We start from the raw sequence: 23,967 nt of genomic DNA, 5'->3' as shown, positions 1-23,967 counted from the left end.
CCAGCACTGTATCGTCAATCTCAACCCCCCTCCCCCGCCTGGCCTGGTGCTCAATTTTCCATCATTTAAATTCCTCCAATATTATTCAGTGCAGCTTCACTTTTAACAGGTCAGCATGCTCTTAGGAGCAGGCTGGCTGCACAACATTGCTTGTCCCCTTGCTGAGGTGCCCTGCAGTGTGAAGAGAAAAGCAGTGTGGGACCACTTGGCCAGATGCTGCAGTCATGTCAATGAGGTGCTGCACCAAATTTGCATGCTGCCCATCTCAATCAGAACACAGGTAGATAGGTAGCAAATTACGACTCCCGCGCCAAAGAAACAGGGACACTTGAATTTCTAGTCTACAGAGTTCAAACCATAAAGTATAAAGATGGAAATATAAATTGTATTTAAATTGTGCACAAGGAGGAAAATAAATATTGGGAAGTACGGATGATATTAAAGGAAGGAGTTTAGGGACAGATAGGAAAAACAAACTTTTTTGAAATCAATATTAATTTTCTTCTGAGGAAATGAGTTTTTACATTGTAAATTTAATTTTTCAATGTGAGATACGTTATTCAGTTATTATGATTTATTATGCCATTGAAAACTGTTTTCAGTGTGGAACAAGTGGGCAAGTGCAGTAAGTTCATGCATTGCAGTAATTTCAATGCTGAGTCCATCAGCAAGGACTGCAACAGCACACCCGCTGGCTGAGCAGGGTATTTCTAACAGCAACATCCGGATCCTGCGCTTAACTGTGTTGTATGTGGATGCTGTTAGGTTTACCCTGTAATAAAAGCACACAATGTTAACCTTGCCATTATTATTACAGCAAATCTGGGTCAACATAAAACCTTTCCTGTCAAACAGCAATGGTTAATATTTTAGGAATAGAACAAACTTCTGAGCCTGGAATTGCCCTTATTTCTATGTCAGATAAGCTAGCTGGTCTCCAGAGTCATTTATGAGAAAACTCTTAGAATCTATATTATTCAAATTTAAATTTGTGATCATTCTGAGATGCACAACGGCAGTCAGCATCTATATAGCATCTATTCACAACATCAGGATATACTAAAGAGCTTCAAACCAATGAATTATTTTTGTTTTTTTTGTCAAAGTCTGCAGTAATGGTACGTGTTGTTGGTGCACTGCAAAGAAGCAAAGCTGCTAAAATGAGTGACTAAAGTGGACTCTTACTTTGATAATTATATATAGCAAACAAGGTTTCCTCTGTAGGTGGGTGTGTAAGCTGTGAGGAGGACACAAAAAAGGAGGCTGCAAAGAGATGTAGACAGCTTGTGAGTGGGCAACAAGGTGGCAGATGGTGTAAAATGTGGGGAGGTATTAGCTTATTCACTTGAGAATAAAAAAGCAGAATATTTTTAATGTTGATGTTCAGAGAGACCTGGGGCAGGACTTTCCCTGCGGGTTTCAGAACCGTGGCATCAGGGTCACATGAAGGTCAAAATATCCACTGTGTGGAGATTTTCTCCTCTGATTTTCTCTGAATTGGCCAATTAATAGCCAGAGGGCAGGCTTGCCATTCAATTGAGGATGGTGGACAGGCTTTCTAAGCTGGAGGGCAAATAGGAGGCCTCCCACCACTGAAGAAGCAACAGGCTGCCTTTTTAAGCAAGTGAGAGAGGGCATTCCGAGATGGAGACACCTTCTCACCAATATTTTCAACTTTAAAATAAAAAAACTCCCCTTGGCAGCCAGGCCACCATTATGGAGGGAGAACCCCTTCAAAGGGCAACCATCAGCTGTATTTGAAGCCAGGAAGGTGGGGAGAGCCTCAAAACCTGCCTGGAGTGCTGGCCTCTCAACATGCCACTGAGAGGCCGCCACTACACAGCTGGGGGCCTGGTCACTAACAGGAAGATTCCAATTGGCCTCTGATAATAGGCCTTTAAACAGCTCTTAATTGACTACCCAATGTCCCATGGAAGGATTGGTGCCAGGAAATCAGCATGCCAGCCGATGGTGTGAAATGATGTACCTGCTTGCCTCCATGCTTGCACCCAACAGGGCCTAAAAATTCAGTCCTTAGGGATACTCATAAAATGAACACCAAGAGCCATAGTTTCATCAAGGAGATGGAAACGGGGGAAAATTTTCAACTTTGTGATCCTATCTCCATTCTGGAGGAGCCTGCCAGTCTTATTTTCATGCCTGGGTGATGGACATGGGCTGGAGATATGTCCCCACCTCTGGAGATAGGTCCAATGCAGGAACAGAGGCAGGCAGTTGGCAAGACCGGCACGTTAGAAGGCCTACCTCCTTTTTCTGGGACATCAGCCCAGTTGTATTCATGGTTGTTAGAACCTCACCTCTCACCCCCCACCTACCCTCCCATGGTCCCTCATCTCTCCTATGCCACTCAACCTGTATGCACTAAGTACGTGACCAATAAGCCACCGCTGAGTATTTCCTAGTTTTATTACTAATCTAAACTGCTTTGCTCATTGCTGTAATCCTTTATCTCCCTTTGCTTCATCTGTTTATCTACCCATCCTTTGAAAAACGCAATGGTTTTTACCTGAACTGTTCCCTGTGGCAAAAACAGCTCTCTGTTATCTTCTTCAAACTGCTCTCTTCACTCTCTTTTACTGATTCCCCAACCAGTAGAAATATAATTTCCCTATTCACCTAATTAAAACTTTTTTAAAATCCTTTTCTTAACATTCTTTATTCCATGGGAAATATTCCTAGGATTGTAAGTCTCACTTAATAACTAGTTGGTATCATCCTGCTGTACATACATTGTACATACTCTGTAGTTTTCTAAAATGGGTTACCCTAAGCTACATGGACTCTGCCATAACCATTGCCTTGTACAAGTAATCCTTTTACACTTATACTCCATGCCTCTGTTCATAAAATCAAAATTATTGCTGGCCTTTTTAGTGGCATTTTGACCTACAGCACCACGTGTAAGGGCCTCAAACAAGCCGATGCAGGGTGCCCCAGGGAGGTGTACATCACTCCCAACTGAATCAGAAGAATGTGGATTTAGATCCAGTCCAGAAATGTGAACTTTCTGCTCCCACCATCAATGGGAATTGTGGCAGGCAAGGGCACTAAATTTGGCATGACGGAAAAAGTCAGTTTCCTGCCAGCAGAAAATGAGTTTGGTCTCCCAGCTTCAATGACGGGTTATAGGCGGGTGAAGTTTCCCACTGATCTATGTCAGGAACCACATTTGCATTCATCTGCATTTCGTGAATGCTCCTTAAAAGGCCAACCTGCCAGAATTGTGTTCCCTCTCTAAATTAAGTGTCCTGCCAGCAGACAATTAGAACAGTCTGTTTCACAATTGTATATAAGTGGCATGTACCTGGAGAGCTTCAGTTCATCAACAACTTGGAGGACAATAGACGCTGCATTCACTTTCCTTTAAGACCATAGCTGTGAAATCGGTGCCTGTAGCACAAGCTGCGCCAAGGCAAGACCAGCAAGGAGGGGTGAGACAGAAGCAGGACATGGGTGAGGGAAGGGTGGGTGCAGAATATTAGATGGAAGGGGGAAGATGGAGGCAGGACTAAGCAGGGGGAAACAAGAGAGTCGGGGGGAAGATAGAGGCATCACTGGGGTGGTCAAAGAACAGAGAGGAGTTGTGAAAGACTCCTGGGGCAAGTTATGAGACTGTCCAGGGAAGAGTCAGAGACTGTCTTGGGGCTGAGGCTATGCTGTCAGAGGCATATTGAAGAGACCATCCTGGGACTGAGGCCACGCTGTCAGGACCATGTGGAAGAGGCTGTCCTGGTGCTATATGGGCCATACAGACGATTCTGCATGGCATGGCATGGCATGCATGTCTTGGTCCCAGTTTTGGGCAGAAGAAGGTCCCTCTGGGCAGTGATGATCATGCACCCTTATGCATTCAACCTTGAGGGGTCGAGTCATGGTATTGTGAGGCAGAGGGCACAGTAGCGATCAGGGGAGGTCTGGATCCTGTAAGTTGGTAGCTAAAAAATCATGGGGGCGGAAGAAATATTGGATGGTCCTATAGGGGATGTCCTGTAAAGTAAGGGTGTATGTGACCATGAAGGGGTGGGGTCGGGCAAATAAACTGCATAAGGACATCAACATTAAAGGGTACAGTGGGGGGAACAGGAATATCCACATGAACAATGATGGGGTCAAGGGTAACAAGAGGAGGCTGGATAGTGACAGGAGGAATGCGAATTAGGATGAGGTGAGTGTGGAGATGGACGGGAGGAACTTGGTGAGTGATAGGGGAGGTTGGAAACTGGTGTCATGAATGAAAGTTAGCAGCACCATTTTCCTTTTCACCTAAGAATGATGGAGTTTGAAAAACAAGCTAGAAGAAAATCAGTCGGCGATGGGTTTTTGGACGTGTGGGGGATGTTCAGCACAGCAATTTTTGGCCGATTGACGGGGCACCCTATAAATTTCCTGCACAAACCATGGAAAGCATGGCTCAGCTGAGTGCTGGACTCGAGGGTCTAAAGCACAATGAATGAGCTTGGCTCTTTTACTAATTTACTAACTTACTAACTCCTTTACTCACATTCAGGCGAGAATCCATTAAGTTTAGATGCTGTGTTGCATTTGGTCTTAATTGGCATTTGATCTTTATAGAGACATGTTAGAATGGATGTTGGGTCAAACAATCAAGGGCTATGTCTGCTGTGTAGAGACAGCAAGGACCCTACAAGCCTCCATGTTCCCAGTGCACTGGTCATGGCATTCAAGGCACCATACTTGCAGTTGTGACATACGTGCCACTGGAAAACAACCACTAGAAGTCTTACTGTGTTATAGGGCATGGGTCTTTTTACCCTAATTAGGATCCTCGTTGTGAATGTGCAGTTCTGAGGGGAAAGCTCAACCACCTGTTGGCCTCCAGGATGATATCATCCTGCAAGGAGTGGCCTTGGTATGCGATATACAGACTGAGAACACCAAGGAACTATCATTGATTGCTCATTTGTAGCCGTTCACAGATACAAGGAGGAGTGGAGAGTGCAGACTGCAGGTAATGTTGATCATGGTTGAGAGCTATGATTAGAATAGGAGAAGGACTTGTCACCGATTAATGCAGCTCAAGGAAGACCATCACCCTTAGGATCAAGAGCCAGCAGGGCCCCAGGAAGTCCCAGATGCTTATAAGGAGGGGCCAAATCCACAAAGACATTTGGCAGGACCAAAGGTCCTCAGAAGACAGAGCTCATATATGGAGATGAACAAAAGACAGTGCCATAGATGCCTTCACTTGTCTAAGAATGTGATAGCTCCCATTTGCCACATTCTCCGTGAGGAACTCTTGCCACACCGACGGAGGACATCCAATGCCGGTTGTTCTGAAGGTTACTGCTACACTGAACTACTTTGCCAGCGGGTCCTTTCAGGGCTCCACTGGGGACCTGTCTGAAATCTCACAATTGGCGACACAGAAATACATAAGGCAGATGGCAGGCGTCCTTTTCATTAAAGCTCACCATGAGTTTCGCATGGATGAAGCAAGCCAGGCTGCCAGAGCTGTGGGATTTGCTACAATCTCAGGCTTTCCTCCATTGACTGTGCACATGTGGCTTTGAGAGCTCTCTGGCAACAACCTGTGAGATTCATTAATAGAAAAGGATTTCACTCTCTGAATATCCAGCTCATTTGTGATCACAGAAAGCAGATCCAACATGCTTGTGCTAGGTACCGAGGGACCTCACACAACTTTTACTTTTTGAGTCACTCCCAGGTGCCAGAGATATTTGGGGTAGCTCAGCCCTTGGAGGGTTAGCTCCTCTGTGATACCCAGAGAAGACATGGCTAATGACACCTGTTCATCAGCCACAGAGTGCACCTGAGAAGAGATACAATGCTGCACATTCCACCGCAAGGTCCTTAATAGAACAAACTATTGGCCTGTTAAAGATGCATTTCCAAAGTTTGGACTGGTCAGTCAGGGCACCCCAATGCTTACTGCAGGGTGCCCCATATCATTGTTGTTTGTTGCGCCCTGCACAACCTAGTGCTGCAAAGAGGGGATGTGTTGCCAGAGGAAGACAATGAGGAGTTAGATGTCTCCTCAGATGAGGAGGACTTGGAAGAGGATGAATGTGGAGAGTGCGTGGATTTAGATGAGCCACAAGAAGATGTGGCAGACGTGCCCATGACAACCTCATTGCTACAGGATTTCAAGAGGAATAAGGTGAAGACAAGTTTTCAAGATCAAAGTTATCTTCAGGCTTCAATGCAGGGGACACAACAAAATCTTCATTCCCAGCGTCACCATAAAGATCATCAATCTCACAGTGATCAGAGAAGCAGCATAAGTCACCTTCATCCCTAATGATGGAGTCATCTTTGGAAGGCGAAGTAGCCTAGGGAACATGTGGCTGCTGTGGAATGTGATTAGCACTCCACTAGTGCACCTCCTTAAGCAACTACATAGTGCCGTCGTTTCACCCATGGCATCAATAGGTCAGTGGACATGGAAGCCTTCAAGTGGCTGAAACACTAAGCGGCTCTAACAGGAAAAGCATTCGTCAGTGGTTGGTGCTTGACCATCTCAAGAGGGAGATACATCTGGATAGCACCATCTCTCCAAATGTCAACTGTCATGGATGAATAATGCGGAGGCCTCATCTTGCTACTAAGCCCCAATATGCCTTTGGTCATCAGGACATAGGTGACCTGTTACTCTACAGCATGTACCCAAACTGCAAGTTTTGTTGGAATTGTCCTCACAGAGAGTGGCTCAGCAGGACCATCACTTGATTATTTACAAACACTCATTACCCTGCTTTTGCCGGAAGCCTGTCAAGTCTATGTCCTGCATCCTGCATTGTTTTGGCATTTGGGGGCAATGTGGCCCAGTCATTATTGACACAGCAGTCAATGACAGCTTCTTCCTTTATAGATCCTGCTGAGGGCTCAGGACATGTGCCAAAATATTGCTTTCATAGCATTCCAGTCCTCAACATTCTCCATCTCACAAAGGCCAATCCTTTCTTTCTACCCTAAGTCTAAGTGCACAGTCATGCAACGAATTTCATATCAAGTCACTTACTGTACCTTTATGGAGGATTCCATAAAGCACCACTAGGCAGTCATTCCAGAGCAAAGTAAGATCCTTACAAGTAAGTAGATGGCTTCATCGGGATGAGCGCACACCTCTGACACCACACGTTCATTCCCCTCTAACAGACATTTCTAATGTCACTGAGTGAAATCTACTTCCATCGTTCACTGTCATGCACAGGGAGAGTGGTAACTAAGAAAGGACTAATGCTCAGCCTTAAATGCAGAGACAAAAACACAATGCAGGGTGACATGAAAGGCTGTGGTGCTCGACAATGAACACTACTTTTCCCAAAAACTTACTGTCATAAAATAAACGCCAGTGCAAAGTACGGTTGGGAGAAAGGAATCTAACATTGGTCATAATGAATAGTTGCTACATCCACAAACTACAGACTTCAGTGCGAGTGCCGGAGCCATGACGTCAGATAGAACATGAATATACTCCTCCATCCTTCATTCCAGTCTGCTGACAGCCTCTGACAACTCTGCCTGATGTTCCCCTGCCTGTCTCTGCATCTCCAATACTTCCCTCAGGGCCGATTGCAGAGACTCATCATCGGACTCTGACTCAGCCAATGGCCTGGTCTTCAGCAGTCCTCTAAGTGTCAGGGATCTCAGCTGTCACTGTCTCCTCCTGCTATGGACCTTTGTCGATGAGGTGATCATCAGATTGTGAGCCCAAGCCTACTCTAGAATTAGGTCCCACTGAGGTGCGTGCATCTGCGCTGGTGGATGGTGCAGATGAATGCAGTGACGGATCTTCATCAGATGGGCGTTCAGCATCCTCTTCTGAGATGGTCTGGTGGCTGGTGCTGAGGGGCTTGCTTGAAGACAGCCTTCACCTTTTATTGGTGGTATCTGAATAGAGAGAAGAGATAATTAGTGATTAACTAGGCAGGCTCCAACATTATAGGTCACTCATAGTCATTGTCCACATGTGGCCGATGTATACTGGATGGACCCTCACTGACTTTTTGGGGGAGGCCAATCTCTCCTTCCACGCAGGAATCATCACTATTCTCTCCAGAGAGCTCTGCCACCTGTTGCTCCAGGGTGGAGAGTGTCCTCAACTCTGAGGTCCCTCGTCCAGTCTTGTTTCTCTCCCTTTTTTGTTGTGGGAAATGTTGTCCTGCATAAAGAAAGATGAATTGACTGTGAGCACTATGAATGAAAGATCAGGTCAGAAGCATGCGGGCCTGCTGCATAAGCCCTTCCCAGTAAGGGATTAAGATGTTATTTGTGGAAGAATTTACATGAGATGGTGGGCTTAAAGTGGCTGGCAGACATTCAATGCTGGTGTCCCATCTGCTGGTAGTGTGTGACATCCCTGTGGACTTTAACTGTTAGACTGCCTGATGGCCCTATGAGAGAGAGTTTGGAGTGAGTAGGAGTTTCAATTACCCTTGTGAAGTGCATCAGATCATTCATCCTTTCCCTGCACTAAAGGGCAGTCCTTTTTTTCTTGGCCATTGGCACTGACCTCCCTGGCGACCTCCTCCCAGGCTGGTGTGGTGAGGTGAGAGGACTTCCAGCTCCCACCCCAAGGAAAGAGGACATCCGCCTTTCCTGGTCAGCCTGGAGGAGAATCCCAAGGGAGGCCTCACTGAACCATGGAGTGGAGGGTTTGGTTCTTTTGGGCACCATTGAGAAGCAGAATGAAACAACACACCAGGTCTGCAGAGAGTGAATGTCTGTGCATATGCCATTTAAATATGGCGCCAGGACCTTTGACCCTAGGTAATGGCATGGTGGACTAATCCCTGACCGCCACATCATGAGATTCAACGAGCTCCTCAATAATGCGTAATTAATCACACGGATTAATCCAACCTGCTGCCCAGTGGGAATAACACCAACTTTCCAATATGCCACCGCACTTAGTCTCCAGAATGGAAAATCTGTCCATAATCTAGATGAACACTTCAGTGCAGTACTGAGGGAATACTATATTGTTGAAGGTGCTGTGTTCTGGGTAAGGTACTTACTTGCCCATGTGAGCATAAAATACCTTGTGGCACTATTGTAGGAAGTGTAAATAATTTTTCCCAGTGGCCTGGTCAGCAATTATCCCTCAACCAACACTTAATAAAAACATTCATTTGTCATTTTGTTCATTGCTGTATATGGATGCTTTCTGTGAGCAAATTAGCTGCCAAGTTTTCTTACAGCAGTGAGTACACTTCAAAGATAATTTATTGGCTGTGAAGCATGTTGGGATGTCCTAAGGATGTGCTGTGTAAATGTAAGTTATTTCTTTAGTCATTAGATTAACCAGACTATATTTGTTCAATGTCCTCTCCCTCCTTGAACAGGGTTTCCTCTCTATTCTTGAACATGATTTTAATGTCTAACCTGCAGTCCAGGGACAATTAGCATATCTAAAAAAATCAGTCAGCTTGGCATAGGCTGAAGTCAAACCTTGAACCTTCCAGGGTTTATACTGTTCATTTCCATAGTGGGCATTGCAGAGAACCACTGAGCCATCAGCTGCCTAGATTCAGTCTATGCTTAAGTTAATTCAGAACATAAACTCTGGGTTCAGAAAACCGGATCACCCTGACCGTGACCCAGCTCCATATAAAATAAAAACAATGCATGGTATATGCATACAGTAAGTGGCATATGTTGTAATTGATTACACCAGCAATGTATCATTCAAGGTCCGGTCACTTGGTTAAGGTCTCCAACAAGTTTTTTGAATCTGATTAGTAGAAATGAAAGCTTGGTTTAAACTTTTTAAAAATTACATATTTTTGACAAAGAATGGTATTTCTGGGTGGAATAAACTGTTTTGAATATTTCCATTTTAAGTGCTATTTCACAGTTTTTTAAAAATTTCATATTCCTATATGGTCCTTCAGTCGCTGTTATATACTGCAGTACGGTGCATTCATTCTATTTCTTCATGTGATTACTGTGAATGCGACTCAGCTGTTTCTTCTTGTCAGAATATTCTATGCTGATTTATTTAGCGGATATGGGTTACCATGATGTATATTCCCACAAAGGATTGTTGGTAAATTTTGCAACTGGTCGTGATAGTTCCACTGAAGCCTGTCTTGACTGAGATTAGTTTCATTTAAATAAAAATGATACGAGGGAGGGAAGGGTTTAAAAAGACCTTCAAGTATGCAGTCACGTTTTGAGAAAGGTGATCGCTTTGACATTTTCTATGACACTCCTCTGACCTGAGAATAAGATAGGACTATGAAATATTTACAGTGGTTAAATGGACAAAAGTAGTAATTTGAAGAATGGCTTCACCGCTTGAACTCAGCTCCTTGTCAAAGTCAAACATAAGGGCTGGGTTAGAGTTAATGACCTTAATTCCTTGTTGGCTAGATTGTCAGGTGACTGAAACAATTTAAAAATGCCTTTTAATAGTTTCTAATGTGCATCAGAAATTAAAAAATAAAATCACAAAGTCCTAGTATTATTTTGCATGATTTTTATTTGTGAATTCTGTGACCTGCAGGAAATGAAGGTTCTGGAGAAACCATTCCGAAGAAAACCTCATCATGTGATATCTGCCAATTTGGAGCAGAATGTGATGAAGACGCAGAAGATGTTTGGTAAATTCTCCAGTGTTAATTAACAGCAAATATTAATATTTGCTAATATCCACAAACTATAAATGCAACACCATCACTGGCACACTGTATTAAATTAGAAATTCTTATTATAGAGCGTCAGCTGGGGCTCTTACCTTTGGGACCTGGATCTAAATCCAGCCCAGTCCAATGGGATGAAAGTCCTTTCTATCTAGCAACTCTGAGAATTAAAAGAAATTGGGCAGAACCCTCATAGGATGTGGCCTCCATTCTCAGTAAGTGTCAACCTGCATCCAAATATGTTTAATCTTAATTCCAAAATTGATTGTTGGGGGAGGTGGGGATGTCATATTGATGCGGTTGGGATACTTTTCTGAAATTATGGGGAGGCCTATAGGAGCTTTTACCCCATACCTGATCTGTTCTGTACCTGGCCAAAGAGTGCTTGCTGCTGAAATCAAACGTCAAGTGGCGTTTTGTTCCCCAGCACCCTTGATCAGCACAGTGTTGACCAAAAATTAAAAAGGTCATTGCATGTTCTCATAGCAAATTCCAACTGGTGTGAGATGGTGTTTAAACTGGAAGTTGATTAGTGAGTTCACTGTGCTCTTTGAAATTTGCATTACACTGACTGAAGTGTTTCTTACTGCAGGTTTGACATTACATTCTAGTCACTGTAGGATACAATAACACAAATCAAAGCTTTCAAGTCAAACTGAATTGTAGCTGTTTGAAAAAAAAATCTGCATACAATAAATAGGGCATTCATTGCTGTGAATTGTTTTGACTTTAATGAATTTTAAGTTAACTGTTTAAAAATCAATTTGGTGGAAAATCAATGAAATGTTAGTATATGAACACATCATGTCCTTGTTAAGACAGCAGACAAAGGAATTACATGAGTGTACTTGGATGCAAAAATCACAAAGCTAGTCTTTGCCCTAATTCTGTAAGTCATAGGCTTATATAGAACCTGTCTGAGTATTAACACCCAGCATTTTCATTCAAAGTTTACTCTCAAATCACTTGAGAATAGCCAAGCTGACCAAAAAGACATGCGTCCAGAAACAACTTAATATGACCTGACTTGATCCAACTGGTCTGTAACTATAAATAATCTCTCCAATACAGTACTTCATACATACCAGTGCCTGTTCTTCAAGATCAGAGTATTTTAACAAAGACTTTTGGGATTGCAAACAAAGCACCGATACCTGCAAACATTTTTAACTGCTGTAAAGCACACTATCATCAGGGGTAATTTAAAACTCCTCCATTCATAGCAGTTACAATTTTTTAGAAAGGGCAGTTCACCTCCAAACCACTTCTGGTTTTAATGGCAACGGGAGACCAACCCGCTGTCATGTGGTGGTTGGATCCTCAAATCATTTTAAGGAGGCTCCATGCATCCATTTTAACATCGCTTTTATTTTTAACACCTGCAGGCCAGGTTTCCCAGGCTTCGGGAAACCCAGTAGCGGAAGGGAGGCATGAGGGCTGGATGATATAGGTGCCTGTACTACTTGTAGGCCAGAAGGAGTAGGAAAATGTGTACCCACCATCTGACCTCCATCTGGCAATCAGTCTGACCCGCTCCTGATAACTCATCCTTTCCCGATGCCAGAAACCCTGCCAACAACCAATGCCTGCCTCTGGCTTAGAGCGACCTGACAGCCAGCCAGCCTTCAATTTGGCTGGCTGCAGCCAGGAAATGGTTCTTTTAAAAAAAATCAGGTCCTGCCATTAAATTCAGTAAGACCTGCAGGAAACCTGTACATCTGAGCTTCCTGAACAGTATACTATCCCTGCAGCCATCCCGCCTACCTGTCTATACCAGAACCAAAATCCTTAACTTTATTCGTATTTACATTTTGTCTGTGGTATCTGTGTAAAATGTTTGAATAGCAATCCCAGCATAGGAAGACATTAGAAGGTGCAGAAATACTCTGATCATTATAAAGGCAGAATTAAAATGTTCTAAACCTCAAGCCACTTCTTTCCTGAGGACCCAAATCAATTACTCAATTCTGTTCCATCATTTTCCCCCCAAATACATTTATGTAAATTTTTTCCAAAGTACTATTTATGGACCTCATCAAAGTATGCTTTCCCTAATAAATTTAAATGCAGAACAAACAGTTAAGATCACAAATTTGAAAAACATATCACTGTATACTGCTTTTCCCATACTGAATCTCACCTCCCTGTCTTGAATACTAAATAACTCTGCCAGATCTATCTTTACTCAACAGTATTCCTGTATTATTGGTGATAATGCATTTGAATAGTAATTTGATAATGCAAATATAAAAGTCCATGTACAGCACCCTCTTATCATAAGTGTTTATCTACAAACATACATTCATATAATATATAAAAATACATACAGACATGTTGTTTCTTCATCTACATTTTCGCATTTTCCAATGTTCTAAGAGTCTTATCTCTCTTGTAACTGGGCTGTGAGCTGCAGTAAACTGACTGATATCTAAATGCACATTTACCTGAAGAATGTCATTATTGTTTAATAATGTTTTAAATGAAGGTCGGTAAAGATATTTTAAAGCCCCTGTATAGGGTACTGTCTTTGGTTCCCGCCACAAACCCCCTTCCCTAGCCACCAACTCTAGCCATCTTCCTGGCAACTCTGAGATTGAACCAGACGGTTCACAACATTAGTGCCACATTTGACCCCAGGTTGAGCTACTAACCACATATCTGTACGATCAGAAAGAACACCTATTTCCACTTCTGTAACATCACCCTACTCTGCTCCTGCTTCAGTTCATCTGTTGCTGAGTCTCTCATCCATTCCCTCATTACCCCTAGAATTAACTATTTCAATGCACTCCTGCCTTGCCTCCCATATTTCTCCCTCCAAGGACTTAAGGCAATCCAACGCATAGCTGCCTGCATCTTATCTCGCACCAAATCCCATTCACCTATCAACCCTATGTTCACTGGCCTACATTCGATCCCAGTCAGGCAAAGCGTCAATTTCAAATCCTTATTTTCAAACCTTTCCCTATCTCTCTAACCTCCTCCAGCCCTACAAACTTCCACCATATCTGTGATCCTCCAATTCTAACCTCTTAAGCATCCCCAATTTTATTTGTTCCATCATTGGCAGCTTTGCCTTCAAGATTTTTCCTTCCTCCTTTAAGGCACTCCTTAAAAACTGCATCATTGACCTCATTTTGGCTAGTATCTCCTTCTGTGTCTTGTTATCAAAAATTGTTTAATAATGCTCCTGTGAAGTACCTTTGGATGTTTATTTCATTAAGAGCATGATACAGATGCAAGTTGTTGTCATTATGTAACAGATCGATTATTTATCTAAATGAGTACATTACTCCAAATCCCTGATAGTTAATTAACTCCCCTATGCATTGCCTGTTTCATTGTTTGTTCATCCAATTCTGCTTGCTAGGAAATGCTGTGCTTAGATCAGAGTTTTGTTCAGATCAAGATTCTGTGAACTGCAGAGAAAGCAGCCAATTTCAAATCTTTGTAGCACACTAGCAATTCAATATAAATCATTTAAGGTGCTTAAAAACATAGACACATATATGTTACGTAGGGTATACAGCACAGAAAAAGGCCATTCAGCCCAACTAGTCCATGTCAACATTGATGCTCCACTTGAGCTTCTTCCCGTCTTTCTTCAACTATATCTAATCTTCTTCCCTTTCCCCTTATATGCTTGTCTGTCTTCCCTTTAAATCCATCTGTATTATTCACTTCTGCTAAAGAGTTCCACATTCTCACCACTCTTTGAGTAAATAAGTTTCTTCTGAATTCCCTATTCGATTTCTTGGTGACTATCCTATATTGATGGCTTCTAGTTCTGCTCTTCCAGGCAAGTGGAAAGCTTTTCCCTTTCATAATTTTAAAGGCCTTAATTAGGGGTGGGATCATCCCAGGTTTGCACTAAGTGCAGTAGTGGGCAGGAAAAAGAATGTTTTACCATATCATGTCGTATTGTCTGAATCCCGCTTCATTAATCATGCATTCATGGTCAACACGCCATTTCGATGGCGGGCAGCCTCGGATTTGCCCGCCACACTGTCACCTCGCCACTTCTTCACACCTGGTGCCATAGTTAAAGTGCAGTCGCACACGCACCTCTCAGTGCTTCCAGCCCAGGACTGCTGCCCAGAAGACCTGCCCCTGAAAGGCAAGAAGATTGCACCCACCCCACCAATTCAGTGACATGTCCCTGGAATGCCTTTTTGGAGAGAGCAGAGGCCCGCTGCAATGTTCTCTACCCTCGCTCTGGCCAGAACTGGCAAGCAACGTCACCAGTTCAGCATGGGAGGTGATGGTCAGTGCCAACGCCTTACCAAAGAGGACAGCCACCCAGTGCTGCAACAGGATGAATGGTCTCATCCATTCCACCAGGGTAAGTCACTCTTCTCGTCACTCTCAACTCACACTCACAAACCCGTCACACATCCACGGGATCTCACGCCTCAAAGGACAACACCACTTACTCTCACACACACCCTCACATCTCCATCAGGCTCATATCTTCTCGAGCTCGCATGTCATCCCATCTATAGCTCTGCTCACCACACAAACATTCCACGCTGTGCCATGTATCCTACTCACACTTTCTCCATCTGTTTTCATGCAGGAGAAGCTGGCTCAAAGCATAGGGAGAGGTCCCAGACCAGGGGTGAAGTGACCCACATTAGGCCCCTCACTCACTTTGAGGAGTGTGCTATTGCACTGACTCATGAGGACATGGACCATGCCTGAGGTGATGGTGAGGTCGGCAGTGAACACCCATGTGAGGATCTTGCACCAATTGATCCCTCTCTCAACACAAAAGTGAATGCTCTCTCTCCTGCTTTTGACTGCTGCCATGCACTAACTATCTCTACTTTAGTTCACAGGGAGCTCTGTCAAGCGACTGACACCCTCAGCCAGCCAGTCCTTCAGCTCCATCCAGGTCCTCATCTCCAGCTAAGAGGACACCTCCTCCATTGAAGAGCTGGAAATAAGCAGACTGGAAGATCCATCACACCCTCCACCAGCACAGAGACACACACCTCAGTGGGACTTAGATCTAGAACAGGCTCAGGTTCACAATCTGGTAGTCACCATACAGACACGCAGCAGGAGAAGGCAGGTTTAGCTGAGCTCTCCAGCACTCGAAGGAGTGCTGGGGAAGAGGCATCTGTGAGGCCCAAGTCAGATGACGAGCCTCTGGCCTTCCAAATCATTGTGGAGAGTCAGCAGTAGGTGGGGATGCACACAGACCTGTACTCCATAGCAGTAGCCACTGGTGAGTTCCTGCCGTGGCAATGTGAGCGGGAAACAGGGCACCTCGACATCCCTCCAGGCGGCCTTTGCTTTCCAGAGCACCTACGTCAAAGTCATCAGAGGCAACAGGGCCAGCCATTACACAGGCTGTCTCCACCCTGACGCAGATATCAGGGCAGCACCTAGAAGTGTTAGAAGGCCTAGAAAAGTTAAGAAATTCTGATCACAGTTGATTGCACAGGTGAACACGCTTTGTCACTTTATAATCTGAAAATAAATTCACTTTCACTAAATAATGTGTAATGGAGTCTCTCACCTTCATTTACAGTCTTCATGAGTCGTCCCACTGCATCCCCCACATTAGCAGTTCAGCTGCACGCAGCCGGCCCACGAGTGATTCTGGAGGGTGAACTGTGTGTGTGGCAGGTCCTTTCGGAACCTCGTGCAAGCACTCTCGCACACACGTGGATCCATACTCCATCACACTCATCTCAATGTCCTGAGCATTTTCAATGCTGCCTGCTGGGGTTCGCTTTCAGTTGTCCATCTGTGCTGATCTGCATCCCCTCCCTTGAATGTTCACCTAGACATCACCCCCCGCCCCCTTTACCCCTTCCCCAGCTTACTCTTTCCCCCCTTACTCTTTCCCCCCTTACTCCTTCCCCCCACTCCTTCCCTCCCTCACTCCTCTTACTCCTTCACCCCCCTTACTCCTTGTCCCCTCCTTACCCCTTACCTCCCCCCTTCCTCCTTACCCCCCTTACTCCTTACCCCCTCAGAGCTCCTTTCCTCTCCCTGACTCCTTCCCCCTCCCTGGACTCCTTCCCCCCTTGCCTGGACTCCTTGCCCCTTCCAGACTCCTTCCTCCCCCTGAAGTCCTGACCCCCTTGGAACTCCTTCTCCCCTCTGAACTTCTTAACCCCAGCGAACTCCTTGCTTTACACCTTCCTCCCCCTTACACCAACCTCTCCAGTTGCCATATTACCATCCGTCCCCCCAATCTTGCCTCTCGACAGAACTTCCTCCCCCAGTCAAACCTAGGCCTTCGTCTCCTACTCCCGATACACCTTCCTCTCCTACTCACAGCTGGACATTCCTCTCCACCCCTTCGATGATCACCCATAGCAGACCATAGCCAAGATGCTGAAGTCCCGAAGCAGACCCTCAATGTTGACTAGCCAACTTCCGCGAGCTGCTTTGCGACGTAGCCGTGTGCACCCAGCATGCAATGGACATTCCTTCAGGGTCCTGTTGCTGTCGGGCTCCAGCATCTTCTGCTCGTCGGATGTCCACGATGTGAGCAAGGCCCCAGCGGTAAGTCCCGACTTCTGCACGTCCACTTGTCAAGACGTGCTCTGCACCGGTGTGTCTCCTCCCGCCCCACCCCCCACCCCCCCACCCCCGATGTAGTCGATAAATTTGATGTTGGGGGGATGATTCTGGCAAGCTGGACTTATAATGATATGCAGATGTATTGCAATGAAGTTCCCGACATCCAGAAACGGGAAACACGGCCCGCCATTGACAGGTGGAACAAACAATTGCAAACATGTTTCACGATGGTGTGAAACTAATTTTTGGCCTTCCCGCCATATTGTCCGCTCAGGCCCGCCATGACACCCAACACCAGTGAGCATGGAAAATTCTGCTCTAGGCCACGCCTTATCCTTTTTTTCAAGAGAAAAGAGAACTAACCTGTTAGTCCTTTCCTGATATGTAGATGCAACCATTTCTGGTAGCATCCTTGTAAATTTTCTTTGCAGCCCCTCCAGTGCCTCTATCATTTTTATATGGTGACCATAACTGCACACAGTTCTCTTAAATGTGGACTAACCTGTTTGACACAGGTTTAGCATAATTTCCCTACTTTTCAATTCCATCCCTCTAGAAATAAAGCCTAGTGCTCTCTGTTTTAAACCAATATTGCACTCTAGCAATTGTGTTTGTTATACAATCCAGGACCTTATGTAGCATATTCTTGAAATGCAGCTTTGGTGGATTTGCTGCTCCTTGTGCTTCTAGACTTCCATTTATGGCCTGTCTGGCTCTGAGGTATTGTTGGTAGTGATCCTGTGCTGTTTCGCCTCTTTTTCTTGCTCTCAGAAAATGAAGACAGCAAAATAGCATCAGGGTATCACTACTGGGCTCTATCCAAGGAGTGAAAGGATACAATTATCATAGGCCTATTTTAATACAACTATTGGCCTTGCTTTTTTTAAAACACTTCCTTCTGAGGGGGTGAAGTGCCTGGCTTTCATTTGAACAAAGAATCAGACCTATATCTCATCATTCCATGATGCAGCCTATTGCAGAATTCCTGAGGGTACTCTCATATAGAATATTGGTTCTGATTGTAATCCTCAGCTAAATGTTACTGCATAAGATCATGGGGCAATTCAGTTATCCCTGATCCGGGGTAATGGAGGGGCAGTTCAAGTGAAGAGTTCCATTTTCTGCTCTGTTCCCATTGATCTGCATTTAAATGACTAGTTTTGGTGAAAGATAAGACTCTCACTGGGCTCTGGTGGCGGCCTTATGTAATCAGGGTTATGTGATATACATGGGAACTCACTGGAATTTTAACTGGCTACCGACCAGAGCGCCTATTGTGGACATCCCACTAGATTAAGCTGCCTAGAAACCAGCAATGTATGCTTGGGTGAATTTCTAAATCTTTCCTTAGTGAGCCTGGGAGGAACAGGAGTGTTCCTCCAGGCCCCACTGGCAAAGCCTGAGCTTCTGGCTTCCCCGTCTCTAGATCACAACCCACCTCAACCCTTCCCAGCCTTGTGACTCTGCAAACATCCCCCATCCTAGATTTACCTTGCTATCAGCTACCACCTGCTCACAGACTGGATTCAATTGAAACTCTGCCTCCAACTTCACTCCAGCGTGGGACTGAAGTCCACCTGGAGTTAAAATTGGCCATGTGATAATTATACTGTGTAGTTACTGTCACCAAAGATTCTGAATATCACTGTTACATTTTAAATGTCTACAATTCACATAATAGCTTTCTTCAAACATGTAAGCTTGTCATGATGAATTTCATTAATATTTTCAATAGGAAATAACTACCAATTGCTCAATTGCTGCATATTACTATTGTGTATATTTGTTGCTAAGCACTCTGCATCCAGGAGATTATTTTAAGAGATAATTGCTTTCTTCTGAGCCCACAGTGCAGGTTCCCAATGACAGGGAAAGCAGGACAGGCATAGCACTATAGTATTGTTAAAGCAATTCTTCATCCTGCCCTCCATATGAAAGCAGCTCCTTGCTTAGATGGTGGAATGATCCAAAGTTTTAAACAAAGCTTCTTTTTCTTGTCTAGGTGTGTGTGCAACATTGACTGTTCCCGCATCAGTTTCAACCCTGTGTGTGCTTCTGATGGTAAATCCTATGATAACCCTTGTCAGGTTAAAGAGGCATCTTGCCAGAATCAGGAATTCATAGAAGTTACCCATTTGGGAAGATGTCCAGGTAACTTGAACAATTTGATTGTTCCATTTGGTACTTAAAATGTATGATTTTAGTCATGATTTTATCTCTGCAGAGCCCTGTGAATATTCTGTCAAAGTTCACACTATTGTAGTGTCTGATGAGGGTAAATTCACTGATCCTGCACTATAGTGCATGAAGAGGACATTGGTTGGAGGATTAGGGCTGCGGTGTTACAGTTGTATCTCTGACCCACACTCAAAGTGCAGGATCAGTAAACTTACAAAACAATTATGACTTTTCCTGATACAACACCATGATTTTATTCTAGTGCATCTGATGTTTAATCTTTGTGATGATATTCCATAATCAGTTTTGTCTGTGTAGCAATCAAAAAGTATATTGAAATTACTGAATGACTACCTGCATTTATAAAGCAAAATAAACCAACTTGACAACACCTATATCGTGGGTAGCCAACTTCTCGAGCAGTTCTCCTGTTGGTGAAGTGTGACTTTTTATTTATTTGTGAGACTTCATGCAAATCCCACCCAGAGCCCATTGGTGAAGTGACAGCACAATACTGTACTCTCTAGCAGAAAGCAAGGCAACTGGACTGAAAGAGCTGCTGCTGGTTTACCATCAGATAGATTGTGCCGCATGGTTTTTTTCAATTAAAAGGTGCAGCATGCTGGGTCCTTAACTGCTGATCATAGCATACATGGCACAGACATTGATGGAGCTGAAGAAGAATAACATGGCAACTCTGAGCTTCTCCTTAAGTTCAGGCAGAAACCCTCCCTGGCTGTTGTTCCACTGCACTGAAGGACAAGGACAGGGAAGAACGAATGAGTCACATTTTCCAAACTTTAACAGAATCTCATGTACTGAATGGAAAATTACAGACATGGAATGAGAGAGATAGAGGTCAAAAGTAGGGAGAACAGAAGGGGAGGAGGATCGGAGGATGGCTGGAATGTTGAGTGAAAAACAAAAAGAGAAGCAATGAGAAAGAAACAAGGAGAGAGGACATGAATTATAGGTAATGAAAGAAAGAAGGCAAGAAACGAAGAGGGAAAGCCAGAATGAGAGAATGAAAGAGATGAGAGGTAGAGGGAAGTGGGGAAGAGGGAATGTGATTTAAATAGAGGGCAAAAAAAGTGAATATGAGAGAGGGGTGTTGGAGAAGAGATGGAATGAGGGAGAGAAGGTAGAGACAGAGAGTGAAAATAAGAGGGAGAAATCCAGATATCAAATAACTAAGTGGAAACAAAGCATAATATAACTGCCACATTGATGAATTAAGTTTCAAAATGACTCGTATACCCTACTTACAATGAGAATATTAGCTAGCATAATGACATGCATTATAAGATTGATTGCACTCGGCAGGGACTGGTGTTGACCAGGAGAGAATTATGAGAAATTGTGGATGCACAACTTGTGACTTTGTAGCCATTCGTTTTAACCAATGAAAAATAATGGGCTTTATGCACAAATTTCTCACTGTGTGCTCCCTGCAAGTGCCACTCCTCATTGAGAGCATGGAAATATACAGTCTTCCCATCTATTTAAAATTTGTAGCCTCTTGACAGCACACAAACTATTTTTTCACCTCTTGAAATGTTGACCATCTGTGACCTACACCCTTCTGTTCAACTTCAGCTGCTAAAATCATACAAAGCTAGTAATACAACCCCAAATATTCAGTAATACAATGAACTGTTTCCATTGAGTGATGCTGAATGACCAGAACCAAATCTTGAAGTCCTGATGTCATCTTATTATAAACCATGCAAAAGTGAGCATAAAATAGAGAGCCAGTTAATGTTGTAAACCACTATAACTGATCTGCGCGCTGAAATGTACCTACATGGAGGCTCTGAATATGTTGTAATTACTGTATGCATCTTTGTTTTTCCATTTCCAAGGTAAGCCAGTTGAACTTTATTTTGACATTTTCCACTATTATTGTTTTCTCTTACTCTTTTTAGGTCCTATAATGCACATGCACATATTGTGACACAAAGTTTATAAGTTTATATTATTAGACAGTGTGACTTGTATTTGTTTATTTTTTTAACCACAAAATGAACTATGTGGTTTTCTCAACTGACAGGAAGAAATTTCATCACTGAGAGCGCAGTCTGCTTGCTGGGTTACAAAACTTCTGAATGTATTATGACCTTACAACACATCATCTGTGCAGCATGCTAAAATATAGAGATTGTAGCATGTTCAAAAATTTAAAACAAATTTTGTATAAATTTCTGGGATCAATCAAAAGATATGAATAACAATGGTAAATCATTTCTAGTATAAGACAAAGAAAGTAGGGGTTTCATCATTTGCAGTGACAACTCTGCTTTCTAATAGCATTATACAATAAGAATAGTTTTGAATCAAGTGTATTACTCTTATCAAGATTTGGGTGAACCTGTGTGTATTTTGCAGTTTTGTAAATCAGTCTAGATAGCAGTCATTCTGGAATAGATATCATCCACCCACACCCCCCACACCCTTACCTGCCTTCATTCCATCCCCCAACAACCTGCATAATGGTGTGTATACACTACTCTCCATTACTCTAGAATTTATCAATGTCTGCTTTGAGGGCATCACCTGAGTTAAGAGCATAATGGAACAGAAAAGTTGGAACAGCTGTAAAGTTGTATAAACTGTAAGATTAATTTTTTTACTGGCAAACCATAGGCTATGACACTGTCACTGCAGATTAGGAGACCCATGTGCAGCACCTAGGTTTGGCTGGAAATCATTCCCTGGTTTTGTCTACAAGGTTGCTTTTTCATTTCTGGATCATTCAAGTCAATAGCATTTAAGCATGCCCATATTCGCTAAACTAGGGAGCATATTGACACTATCCTTAGAGATATTAGCAGAGATTGATGTTCTCCCCCATCCCCCAATTCAGCAGGAATTTGAGGGATTAGGAGATCAGGAACAAAAAATAATCACTATTGAATTACTTGCACTTGTCCCAAAATTACTGATCCTGATGATGCTTAACGCAGTTAAACCTGTTTGGTAGTTTGACCAGATGTAAAGTAAATATGGAATATGGCAATGTTGTTATCTTTTACTAAATAAAGGGTTTGTTATAATATTTAATGTAATGAAACCATATATATATATATATCCCATAACTTCCAAAGAGAGATTTTGTCAGAATATATACAGGATAATTTAAACTACTCCTCAACTCAGATTGCAGTGTCTTTCAATACATGAAGTATAAACAATATGATCGCGACAAGCAACAGTATTCAGTGTCATACCTGTGTTATATTCTAAGTAAAAGACGTTTTTTTAAGAAATGCTTTTATGCTAAGGATTCTACAGGAGTAAATGTGAAGTTACTTGGAATAGGGAGGAAAGCCAGACATGGAAGGTGATAGAGAATCAATCATTTCCTCTATCAATAGAGACACCCATAAATTCTCAAGCTCTTCCTGATCAACAGAGGATAATGTGGAACTAACCTGCAAGAAGGAAATACCATTTTAAAATAGCTACCATTAAACTTAACACATAAAGCCTCGAAACGTGCATGGCATCCTTTATTTGTAGTTAATGGCCCATCTTTATCAGGGAAAATTGTTCTGGAAAATTACCTTCTGTAAACTAGCAACTCTAATCTTACTAATTTGCACATGACCCACAGGGCAGCACATTGCATATCAAGATAATTAATTCAAGAATGAGGCTTAAAATGAAATGCCTTTGTGCAAATTTTTAATTAACACATTGGGTTAAATAAAATGCTGCTTATTCCATGATGGTTTTAACAGGAAACATGTATAACTTACTTTCCAACTGTTTACTTGTAGAGAGAGCTAATGGAAAGAGTCACAAGACAGAAATGTGTTGTTATCATGCAGGCTATCGCAGTAGCTACAGTGTCTCTAAGTCAAATTTCCAACTTTCTTTGAACAGAAAATGTGACCACTGGTACAAAAACTGAAGATGGGCTTTATGCAAGAACTGATTACACAGGTACCCATTTCAATATCTAACCCTTTTGAGGGATACTGTTGCTTTTTTTCAGCAAAAAATGTTAAAACAAAATGCTTGAAGTTTTGAGGTTATTTTCCAATAATCTTAGGAGCTAAGAGACATCTGAGATTCTTTATGCTTTCTGAAAACTGTTACAGAATATCACTTATTGTGATATTTTCATGAATAAATGGGCTGAATTTTATAGGGGAGGAGGGTTGTATTGCTCGCCCCTGCCGCCCCCACCCCCCCCCCCCCCCCCCCCCCCCCCCGCCCATTGTTGCAAGAGTCAGCCAACAATCAATGGACTTAACAAAAACAGCCCGCCCTGCAGCAATACCGTGCTGCTGGCAGGCTAAACGGACTGAGATTGGGTCTTCCGCCCCTCAGTGGGAGAAAGTCCCGTTCCTGAGGGTATTCCCAGCAGTGCTAGAACTGAGTAGTGGGCGCTGCCGGGACTGCAAGCCACAAAGAGTTGCAATGGATCCCAGATCCAGATAAACCTGGGCTTTTAGGGTATGGAGAGATTGGCCAGCCTGGGGAGGAGGTTGGAGGAACAAAGTCGGGGGGACTAAGCATCTTTGACAGGTGTCCCAAATGTGAAAAAGGTAACCCCAAATGCTTGCACTAGCTAGAAAGGAAGAAATATGTATAGGAT

General features: G+C 43.3%; 1 protein-coding gene across 2 annotated transcripts in view; it reads left to right on the top strand.

Annotated features, from left to right (window-relative positions):
• Window positions 1-23,967, top strand: part of tmeff2a (transmembrane protein with EGF-like and two follistatin-like domains 2a) — a 111,637-nt gene that overhangs the window by 76,547 nt on the left and 11,123 nt on the right. For both annotated transcript variants that reach the window (XM_041201449.1, XM_041201450.1), the window contains exons 5-7: window positions 10,511-10,607; window positions 19,189-19,337; window positions 23,250-23,309. In XM_041201449.1, coding sequence (XP_041057383.1) covers window positions 10,511-10,607; window positions 19,189-19,337; window positions 23,250-23,309 — 306 coding nt within the window. The remainder of the gene's footprint in view (window positions 1-10,510; window positions 10,608-19,188; window positions 19,338-23,249; window positions 23,310-23,967) is intronic.

This window comes from Carcharodon carcharias, chromosome 12 (assembly GCF_017639515.1).
Source record: "Carcharodon carcharias isolate sCarCar2 chromosome 12, sCarCar2.pri, whole genome shotgun sequence".
In the NCBI taxonomy this organism is placed as follows: Eukaryota; Metazoa; Chordata; class Chondrichthyes; order Lamniformes; family Lamnidae; genus Carcharodon; species Carcharodon carcharias.
Note: the sequence above shows the minus strand (reverse complement) of the source record. Positions and strands in the feature narration are given on the sequence as shown.